We start from the raw sequence: 11,368 nt of genomic DNA on the forward strand, positions 1-11,368 counted from the left end.
GTTATTAAATTAAAGGGTAAAATTGAAATAAAGTGTAAAAAACTATAAGCTATAAGCTCAAATGCTACTTGAAATAGCATCTGAAAAAAAGCTATAAGCTAGTACAAAAAGCTTGTTACCAAACACCTTTAATTTTTTGAAACAAGCTTATAAGCTCGTATAATAAGCTATAAGCTAGCTTATTTGTGTTACCAAAGCCTAATTTGAAGTGAAATTTATTGTTTAATTTAAAAGACCAGGGTATAGTTGAAGACGAAAATAATATCGATACTGTACTGTCTAGCAGCAGTAGGATAAGGTGGAGGCTAAGGGCGGTTCTTCCTATCGTTGCTCCTTCGGTCCTTCCCACCGCACCCCTCCCTCCCTCTCTTCCGGTACTTCTTTCTTCCATCTCATCAACCGTTATCATTCTTCACTTCCGTTGCCTCTTATTTCCCCAATTTTTTATATTCACCTTAGCCAGTGTTTTGTTTTTCGTTAATTCGTGTTCATCACATACTACATATCTGTTTTCTAATTGTTAGGGTTCAGTGGAATATAACACTAATTAACGGATTTTGTTTTGTCTATGTTGTGTTAGTTGAACATTATGGGTTCTCAACCAGGTGTTCGTGAGTGGTCTGGAATCAATACATTTGCTCCTGCTACACAGACCAAATTGCTTGAACTTTTGGGAAAACTTAAACAAGAGGTTTTTGTTTTTGTTTCCTTTCCTTTTCCAATTATTGCACTAGTTAAAACAATTTTTCATGTTTTAGTTTTGTTCAAGGGTTAAAGAAATTGTCTGCAATTGTAATTAATAATTATGTACTATGTATCTGTGAGACGAGATCGCCGCTTCAATTTTAGTTATATGATTATTATGTCTTGAAATATTGCATTTGAAAACAATTTCAAGGTTTTAAGAAATTATGGCCGCGGTGTTAGGGTTTTTAACTATGAAGCACAAAAACCGGAACACCTGAACACGCCTAATCTGATGAGTGATAGTGCTTCACAGGTTTTTAATGTCTATGCGTGACTGTGTGACAGCAATTTTTTTTAGTGAGAGTGATCATTTGAAAGAAGGTTTTTTGTTTCCTCTTTGGGAATTTTATGTTGGTTTCTTTTGGTATATAGGATGTGAACTCCTTAACCATACTTGTGATGGGCAAAGGTGGTGTTGGAAAGTCTTCAACTGTGAACTCTATCTTTGGGGATAGAGTTGTTTCAATTAGTCCCTTTCAGGTATGTGATGGTACTTTCTGGCCGGTGATGGTTTTTAAATTGATATTCTTTTATGATGATTGCCTGTGTTGTAAAAAACATTTTTTTATCTTGAAAAGTCGGAAGGGGCAAGGCCAGTTATGGTGTCGCGATCAAGGGCAGGTTTTACATTGAACATTATCGATACTCCTGGTCTTATTGAAGGGGGATACATCAATGATATGGCGCTTGATATAATAAAACGGTATGCTCTTATGTCTGACATGTAACTGTGCACTCTGTGGAACATGTTTTTGGTCATTTTTTAACCAAAAAAACTGATTTTGGTTTTTACCATTTTCTTTTGTTTGGTTTTTTGTAGTTTCCTTCTAGACAAGACCATAGATGTTTTGCTTTACGTGGACCGCTTAGATGCGTATCGAGTAGACAACTTGGACAAGTTGGTTGCCAAAGCTATAACTGACAGTTTTGGCAAAGGAATATGGAGCAAGGCTATAGTAGCACTCACACATGCCCAATTCTCTCCACCAGATGGATTGCCTTATGATGAATTCTTCTCAAAAAGATCTGAAGCTCTCTTGCAAGTTGTCAAATCAGGTGCCTCCTTAAAGAAGGATGCCTCTCAGGTATTTGTCTATCTAACATCAATCCCATCCTTGAAATACATCTCAGGGTAAAAAGTTGAAACTGTAAAGGCATTGGAAATTGAAGTATTTACCTATTTAGATTTTAGTTCCTGGATCTATGATCCTCAAATGGGAATACATTGGTTGGCCACTTAGTTGATTCTATAGATTCCAAATGCACTAACTCTTGTAGGGATCTGTTTTCCTGTGTTTGTGATGACCAATATAATTATCTCCGTTACTCTTTTATGTAGGACACTTGGCCAATTTATGGTTATACATCTGTCATGCATGATTGTCCGGCTAGACCTGGTTAACCATGAATTGGTCCAGTGGCCTGTCTGCTTTTGTAAACAGTGGATTTAAAAGTTGAAACCGTTGAACGGTGAACGAGACGAATCTTGACAGTTTAACTGGTTAAATTTATTTGAGATTTTGTACTGATAGCCGATAGAGTAAACAAAGATTCACACTTTGAAACTGTTGTTCACCCACTTTGCTAAAGCCATCTCTTAACGTTATAGCTCATATTTTTTGTGTGATATGCCCTTTTGAAATTCAAAGTTTATTAAAAAGATTGGCAATTAAAATAATTGAACCAGAACAATTCATAAAACATGATGAATCCTACCACCAAGTCATTTATGGATCACTGTTTCTTAGTATGTATTTGTCTTCTATTGTTTGTAATCTGTAGCATCTAGTTACTAACTAATTTATTATTGAGTTATTGTGTATGTAATGAATCAATTCAATGATGTTAGAAAAATCAATTAGTAGTTTCCTTCTAACTTTACTTATATATTCTCATAACAAGTTATTTTTTCTTACATTTTGCATTATTTATTTATTTATTGGATATACATATAGTATATAGAATATATGTCAAGTTCCACTTCAACATCGATTAACCACATTCCGACCTTAATCTTTGACCTTTTCGTCTACTAATGCGGATGCTGTTCAGTTTTAAAAACATTGGTACAGAAGCATAGCCTTGATATTCAATGAGAAACTTTCTCATGTGCTAGTTCATAACTGTATTTTTTCCTGCTACTGGCCTGCTTTATTACTCGCTCTACCCTTCAATACCTCCATATAGAGTAGCAGCAGCCTCTTTGATTTTTTGTTGAATTTTGGGTGAATACAAACAAAACCTATGAAGCACTGACACGAACATTTGAAATGACACTGACACATTGACATCAATAGTAATTTGAGAAATTTGGGTGATTGAAGTAGTCACATGTGTTGGTGTCGTGTCGGTGTTGGACACTGAAACGTGTCAGACAACACCTTCGATCAGAAGTGTCGGTGCTACAGAGAACACAGCGTTCTTGCATTCACGTTGGCTTTTCTTTCATTCTAAACTAAGTATAGACACATGGTTTCATTCAGGGGATTATTGATGGATATTCTGTGGGTTTGGAGAGCATCATGAAATTGTGAAAATTACTTTATTCGTTAATGGTAAATTTATAGTATACTTATTGCTTCCTCTAAAATAATAGAGTTATGTCCAGCTTGTCTCTTGTTCTTTTGTTTCAATTTAATGTTAATGTTAATGTTAATTTTATTAATTTATTTAATGTTAATATTACTAATTATTAATTTATTATTTGTTGCTTTTCACAAACACTGGCCGTGTAATTCATAATTTTCATACTTCTAGTTTACTTTTCTGTTATCCCTAGGCTGCCATTCCGGTTGTTTTGATCGAGAACAGTGGCAGATGCAACAAAAATGAAAGCGATGAGAAGGTAGGAAATTTGGCTCGTGGCATTTTCTCTTGTATCCTCCTTTAGCCCATTTATCTCGCTTAATCTGATTGTGAAAATGTGTTCATGATGACAGGTTCTTCCAAATGGGATTGCTTGGATTCCTCATCTAGTCCAAACAATCACAGAAGTCGCATTGAACAAAAATGAGTCTATTTTGGTTGATAAGAAGTTGATTGAAGGACCGAATCCAAATCAGAGAGGGAAACTATGGATTCCTCTCATATTTGCAGCACAAGTAAGATTTTGAACTTTGAGGCATATCTTGTTTTCTCTTTTGATTCTTGTTTATTTTATTCTTCCTGTTTGCAGTTCTTCTTCATCAAGAAGATAGAATCCATAATCAAGAATGACATTGCTAATGAAGAAAGGCCCTCATGGGAGACACGTGATGTATATGGTCGGAAAGAGAAGCGTAATCTAGGTGGTCGTCGTCGGCGTTAAAATCTGTGAACCTTTAGCTATCATTGCCGGCACATCTGTCCTTTATGTGGTTTGTTATTGAATTTAGTCTGTGTTTTCAATTACTGCAATTCCCATTAGTCTGCGGCATAGGAATTTGTTTGTGATCTAGAAGATGGCTTGTTTTGTGAGAAGTTGTTTGGTTTTGCAAAATTGAGTTTGATAGGATTTGATGTATTAAGGATGCAGCCACTATCATTGTTGTTTAATATGCTTTAACAATTGACACCATCTCCAAGTTTGATTCTTTAATATTGCAGAGCATATATCAAGTTTTCTTCTTGTGCTTAAAAAATGAGAGTTTATATGATAAGAACCATTAATTTGCAAAAAATCTGAATTCTATTGTAGCCGTAATATTGTTTCTTTTGTTAAAGAATCTGTTCCATCCATATTAGGAGTGCAACAAGTATTAGTAACCATGGTAGTCAATCCTGGGCGATCCCAGTGGGATCCCGGTGGAGCGGCGCGGAGCGGAGCTCTGCCGGGATGGGATGGAGCGGACTGAGATTTTGTTTTCATGGGTTTTAAAGGCCATTTTTGAAATCTCACTCATTTTAGTAAGATTAAAATTGGCTTTTTACCTTTAAAATTGTTACTTACTCCTAACTAAACCCTATCCGCAATTCATTCTTTCTCTCACGCGTATCGTACTCTCTTCTCTCACTTTCACGATCCAAACTTTGATGATGAACTTGAATTTTAATTTTTAGTTACTTTATTAATCTAAGTGTTGGAGACTTGACTTTTGCTTATTTATTTTGCTTGACTTTTGTTGGTAATTTTTAGTTACTTTATGATGAAGAAGGTGTTGTAGACTTGAAATTTGTGTTTTGAATTTTTAATTTATGAATGTTTAATGGATTTTGAGATGTTTGTTTAATTTTTCATTAATTATATGTTTATAGTATTATTTATGTAATTTATAAAAAAAAATAAAAATAGCGGCATCCCGGCCATCTCGCTCCCCGAGATGCAGCTATCTCAGTTTTGGGGCTGGCCGCTCCGCTCCGCGATCCGGGATTAACTTCTATGTTAGTAACATGTAAATATCTTGGGCTCCCATCGATGGTGGGTAGGAGTAGAAAATTCACTTTCAAGTTTGTTAAGGATAGGATCCGAAAAAAAAAAATCTTTGAGCAGTAAATGTTTATCTCAAGCAGGCGGAGAGGTTTTGATCAAATCGGTTCTACAATTAATACCATCCTATGTTATGAACATATTTCTATTTTTGTCCTCTCTTTGTGATGAGATCGAGAAGATGATGAACTCATTTTTGTCGGGACATAACAAGGGTCAGTCTAAAGGTATTCATTAGTTATCTTGGCATCGTGTCTCAATGCCCAAGAATGTGGGTGGCCTAAAAATTCATGACTAATTCAAATAGTTAATCACTCGACTTTTCAAAGCTAGATACTTTCCTAGAAGTGGTTTCCTAGTCCAGCATTGGTCACAATCCTAGTTACATTTGATAACGTATTTGGAGTGCAAAGTTCGTTCATGATGGTCACAAGCGGAGCATTGGGTCATGTCATAATATTTCTATATGGACCAAAAATGGATTTTTAATGGTTCTGTGATTTCTAAGCGCACCGGACCTAGTAGAGGAACTTCACCATTTGAATGTTTCGGACCTATTTGGTGATTATGGTAAGCATTGGAATGTTAATTTAGTGAATTCTTTTTTGGTACCTCAAATGCAGATGTGGTGTCGACCGTTGAATACTCTTCTTTTCAATTCAGTTAATCACGATAAGATATTTTGGAGATAATTTGAAAAGTAAAATTTACCGAACAACTTTAATTTTCATTTTACAACTATTATTTATAATTTATAACTTTATTGTTAAATTAGCTTTTACACGACTATACCTAAAAAAGCTGAGTCAAACAATACTGGCTAAAAAAAATAAAAAAAAAAAGGAAAGATACTCCAGCTATGGTAGGAATCTTTGAGCCTTGATTAGAGCTAAACGGCATTCGTCGTGACATGAAAAACAACGACGACAAATAAAAACCCCAAAAAAGAGCCATGACACGTGACAAGCGTGTGGGTCCTACCACCATTGTTAACGACACTATTTCCAATTAAAACGCCGCCGTCCGTTCATTTCAACGCTAAACCTTCTCTCTCTCTAAAATCCAATCATTTCCTCAAAGACCAAACAAAAATACGAAAAAAAAAAAAAAAGAACTCTTTGTTTCTCACGCACACACAAACACCACCACTAATCCCCAATCTTAACACATTTTCCCGAGAAAATCCCTATTTTCTCTCTCAGATTCCAGGAATCAGAATTTTCCACTCTAGGTCACATAGCTCCTGATTCTTTCCGCCGATCAATTTTCATCGTTTCCGATCCTTAACAATCCAATTCCGAATCTGGTTTTGGATTCTCAATGCTTCGGATTCGTCTTCTGGAATGAGTTTTCTGAAAATTTCGTATTTAGATTTCCTCAACAATCTCACCGTTTAGATTCCTTTCTTCAATTTTAAGCTTCTCGTAGGTAAATAAATTTTTAATTGTTGTTTATATTTCTAATTTTGTCGCTGTGTTCATGAATTAACCTAGAAACTTTCCTTTTTTTGTTTAGGTTTTTAATTTTAGTTCATTCTAACTTGTTTTTGGAGGGTGTTTGACTTTGTATGGATCTAATTTGATGATTTTATTATTTTTTATTCTTAGAAACTCAGCAAAATTTGAAATTTAATTGTTTTTGTTTTTGTTGTGAATTGTTAGTGTGAGTATGTATCATGCAAAGAAGTTTCCTGAGGCAACAATGATGCCTCATAAATCTCAAGGTGGAGGAGCTGAACAGCTTGCAAATGTTGGTGTTTTGAGTGGATCTGCTGTGAAAAATGTTGCCCCTGCACCCGCACCCGCACCTTCTGGTGGTGGTGGGAAACAGCGTCTGCGTTGGACGTCTGATCTTCATGATCGTTTTGTGGATGCTATTACACAGCTTGGTGGACCAGATAGTGGGTATTCCTTTTCAGTATTGAGATTAATACATGTCCTCTTTGGGGGAAAATGTTTCTTTATAGCTATGTTTAGATTTTTAGAAGTTAGCCGGAGAGTGGTGGGAAGGGGAGGGAAAGTGACAGCTAAGGGAGAGTAATTAGTTTGCCTTGTTTGGGAAGAGTAAACTTTCTAATTTGGGATAGAAAGAGGGCTTTTGAGAGTTTTAAAAAATCTCTAAAGTCTAAACCCTTTACTTCTTTTGTAAAAACTTCCAAACAAGTTATTATAAAACCTTCCTTTCCCTCTTCCCTTCCAAACAAAGCTTTTGGGTATTTATTATGGTCTTGCAATTTGCAAAGACATATGAAAACGATTATTGTCACATTTTTGCCAAAGTAATGCAGTGTGCAAGGGTTATTAGTTTAACATGATAAAGGCTGTTTATTTTTTTTCTCTTGAAAGCTTTGATCAATTTATTCCTGTAAGGCAGTAACAGTATCTGTGTCTTTGCGTATTTTGTCACTTGCATTTCAAGGTTTGGGTTGTGCACCAATTGACAACACCATGTTGGCCTGTATGGGTTGAGTTCAATTTAGTGTAGTCATTAAATATGTGAGTTGATTCTACTTTTTGAATTGTATATGACATGGGAAGTTTTCTTTTGCCTGAAATTCAGTTTCACTTTTTGCAACCTTCATAATGATGGAAAGCGTGTGTCCTTTAAAGTTTAAAGAATAGATAAATAGGTATTCTTAAATAAAATTTGTGAATTGTCAAGACTTTTGCACCGGCCAACCAAAGTCGCACAGGTCTTTTTCACGTGCTACATAAGTTTGGGTATGTGTCGTGTCATTTTAATAAAAAAATTCAAATTCTAATCTAAGTTGCCTTGGTGTAAGAACGTAGAGTTTACTTATGCATTGTATGATTCACTTCTCAATAAAGGCTTTCCAATTTTGATTCCTTAACTAGTATTATTTTTTTTGGTCAACCTTAACTAGTATTCTATGAGCACTAATTAGCAGAACCTTTTTTAATATTTTAGCTGCTGATTGTAATTGACGTATAGCCATTGATGGAGAGGGTCACCTTTTTTTGTTTTTTCTTTTATCTGATGATATGCAAAAGTTTAGGTAATTTCCTGGATCTTTTTAATTTTAAATTATTCATGACAGGAGCAACACCAAAAGGTGTTCTGAGAGTGATGGGTGTACCTGGACTGACCATTTATCACGTTAAAAGCCATTTACAGGTAATATTATCTAGACTAATAATTTTGGTGTATGTGCACAAAATGTTTTAGAAATGTGACGTTGATTCTAATCTTTCTCTGATAATCACTACATGTAGAAGTATCGCCTGGCGAAGTACTTGCCTGAATCACCAGCTGATGGTAAAGGTGCCCTGTTTTTTCTTTCCCTTCATAGTTCCTACAAATTTATCAGAAATGTCACGCTGTTTTGATTTCACATTTTCAACTGACTTAGTCAGAGTTCTTTTTTGGACTTTCAGATTCTAAAGATGAGAAAAGGAATTCTGGAGACAGTATTTCTGGCGCTGATTCTTCCCCGTGGGTTTCTTAGTTGTTTACCGAAGATAATTTGTAAATTCTTCTCTTTGATGCCTCTACTTCTAACATTTTAATAAAACCATCATGGCCTGCAGGGGATTGCAAATCAACGACGCACTAAGAATGCAGATGGAGGTTCAGAAACGTCTGCATGAACAGCTTGAGGTTTGTTACCTAGCTATACTATTTTTTATAATTGCTGAAAGAGAACACTCAATTAGCCCACAAATACTATTTTTCTTCTTGTCTATGGGTAAAAACAGGTTTAGAAAAGTTACTCCATGTGTTTATTAATAGACCAAAAAAAGCAACGATAATGCACACCAAGTGAAAAACTGGAGATAGGGCAGTATAATAGATGACAATGATAAACTATTATGCTTCTTCTAGTCCCCTAGGTCTCTAATTGCAAGCACATAAATCATTCCTCTTCATTTAGATTTTGATATTAGCCCAAGGTAGTCAGAGTTGAGATCCTACACAAGGTTGGGGAGGGGTCTCAAGATTGTGAATCGGCGGATCGTAACACGGATCATATGATCCTACCAATTTCACCAACTCGTATATATCGAGTATAGATTAATGCATATAAATGTGGTGGGAGTGGTTAGGATTGTGGCCGCCATTGCAGAATGGGATTGGAGTTGACGCGGTCCAAAGTGACCTCTACAACCATTTTCTCTTGCTCACAATTTTCTGTGCCTCTCCCATCTCTATGTGTAGTCCTCTCTCTCTGAAGAAGAGAAGAAATTAAAGCACTGTGAAGGTGAGAAGAAGGATGAAGATGGATTTCACAGTGAAGGTGGCGGCGGCTGATGAGAGAAGAGAAACTAGGGTAAATGAGTTTCGCTTAGTTAATATTGGGCCTTCATTAATCAGGTATTGGGCTTGGCCCACAGTGACCTAACCTGGATAAGTTAATATTGGGTTTTTTTTGTTACCATTTTAATGGTCTGTTTTGTTATATAAAATCAATTTAAACTAAATATTTTTTTTTCATACTTTCTCGGTCCTTAATATATTTTTTAGTATTGGTGTCCACGTCCCTAAAATAGCACCTGCTTCGCTCTCCACGCCTGCTCCACTCTAATTTTGGGTTGGCCGCACCACGTCGCTAACTGAGATTGATAGCAGAGAAACATTGTATTTAACGTCTACGTGAGAGAGGGACTGAGGGAGTGCAATGAATTTGTGTATTGGGCTGATTTTAACAAAGTAATAGGATTAGTGGATGTATTAGGAAGGTTTCCACAAATTATTTGGATTAGTGGGTGAGAAACTACCCGCCGCAGGTCACAGTAAAACAAAAACTTGTATTTTTAGGTTTTTGAACATTAATTGTAGGTTTTAAGTAACCGGGTCGCAAACTTGACCCACAAACCTGTATTTTTAAGGAAGACGAACAGAATAGAAAGAAGTGCACGATTCCACCAGTCCTACGTCTTTGCACGCCGATCCCAGCCACTCATCAATTTGCGTTTCTGGCCATAGTCAAACATGCCAAGGGGTTGCAAGATCGTAGAAGCGTACGATTCTTTCTATGTTCCGGATCGCGATTTTGTCTATCATTCATTAAATCTTAATGTATTAAATGGTTTAGTGTTTTAGTCTTTATGTATTAAATCTTAATCACCAATCGTATCAAACTATATTAATAAACCAGTCCTTTTTTCACCTTCCATCTTTATCTAAAGCCTTATAAACTTCAACAATGATTAAACTTGGATACTAAACCCCAACCATCTTTTATATAAAACAAATAGAAATTAGAATGTGGTATTGATGAAGAAAATAACTGAAATATGCATCCATATGGCTGATTTGAGTGATTGGTTTAAGTTCAAGCTACACTAGAAACTTCAAATGTTGCTACAGTAATTTGAAGAGTGATCATTACATCAATGGTTCAACTATTAATTTCAAGTTTAATTTCTTCACTGACCATTACATTAATTTGAAGAGTGATGATGATGAATAACAATTAGCTTCTAATTTGTCTCAAACTCGTGATTTAAGTGTGATAATAAGATGAATACTGTTTGTTAAATTTCACAGTATTGTGCTTTATTGATGATATTCCAGGTTCAAAAGCAATTACAAATGAGAATTGAAGCTCAGGGTAAATACTTGCAAAAGATCATAGAGGAACAGCAGAAATTAGGTAGTACCTTGCCAGCCTCAGAAACGCTTTCATTGCCCCATGATAAGCACAATCATACCCAGCCAGAGCCTTCTGGGTCTAGTGACGCCCTTGCAGGCACTTTTTCTCCACTTAAGAAGCAGAGAATTGATGAAGGTCCGAAGGATGGCTTCACTGCATCCCAAGTTACAAGAGAGAGTGCAGAGAAGAATGATTGTAATGTTGGTCGTTTAGATCCGAACTTGTATGAAGATGATGATGCTGGCTTCGGATTTGATTTAGAGACAGAAAACGATGACAACAATGAGAGTGAGTAGTAACAATTAGGTTCTGTTTGTAGATCAACTTGTTTCTTATTGTAATATCTGGTAGAAAATACAATCATGTTTTTGTATATTATACTCCATGCAATCCATTTGTATATATTAATGTAGAAATAGATGCATTCTTCTCTCCTGTTGTGGGAATGGTAAACACTGCACACTCTCACAGTCAACAGAAATGCATTGACATGCATTGTACATGTGGTCATGGATGATGAATGTTAAGAGCTTCACACTAGTCATCATTTATCAATGTTTGGGTTGTTATTGTCCAAGTTAATATAAAAGTTTTCAATTAGC

General features: G+C 35.7%; 2 protein-coding genes across 5 annotated transcripts; both read left to right on the forward strand.

Moving 5' to 3' along the window:
• The first annotated feature begins 235 nt into the window (after positions 1–235).
• On the forward strand, positions 236–4,324 carry LOC123889935 (translocase of chloroplast 34). Its single transcript, XM_045939457.1, has 8 exons — positions 236–374; positions 581–691; positions 1,120–1,227; positions 1,326–1,450; positions 1,568–1,832; positions 3,527–3,592; positions 3,687–3,848; positions 3,923–4,324. The coding sequence occupies exons 2-8, from the start codon at positions 590–592 to the stop codon at positions 4,052–4,054; spliced, it is 960 nt and encodes a 319-aa protein (XP_045795413.1). The 5' UTR covers positions 236–374; positions 581–589; the 3' UTR covers positions 4,055–4,324.
• A 1,687-nt stretch (positions 4,325–6,011) lies between these two features.
• On the forward strand, positions 6,012–11,368 carry LOC123889278 (myb family transcription factor PHL7-like). Of its 4 annotated transcripts, none has more exons than XM_045938541.1 (7): positions 6,012–6,580; positions 6,814–7,052; positions 8,211–8,287; positions 8,386–8,434; positions 8,548–8,605; positions 8,701–8,770; positions 10,688–11,368. In XM_045938541.1, the coding sequence occupies exons 2-7, from the start codon at positions 6,821–6,823 to the stop codon at positions 11,060–11,062; spliced, it is 861 nt and encodes a 286-aa protein (XP_045794497.1). In that variant the 5' UTR covers positions 6,012–6,580; positions 6,814–6,820; the 3' UTR covers positions 11,063–11,368. The 4 variants fall into 4 exon arrangements, with proteins under 4 accessions (XP_045794497.1, XP_045794499.1, XP_045794500.1 ...); XM_045938543.1 differs by having other exon boundaries at positions 6,181–6,580; positions 6,814–7,056; XM_045938544.1 differs by having other exon boundaries at positions 6,181–6,580; positions 6,814–7,056; positions 8,386–8,428.

This window comes from Trifolium pratense, linkage group LG6 (genome assembly GCF_020283565.1).
Source record: "Trifolium pratense cultivar HEN17-A07 linkage group LG6, ARS_RC_1.1, whole genome shotgun sequence".
Taxonomy (NCBI): domain Eukaryota; kingdom Viridiplantae; phylum Streptophyta; class Magnoliopsida; order Fabales; family Fabaceae; genus Trifolium; species Trifolium pratense.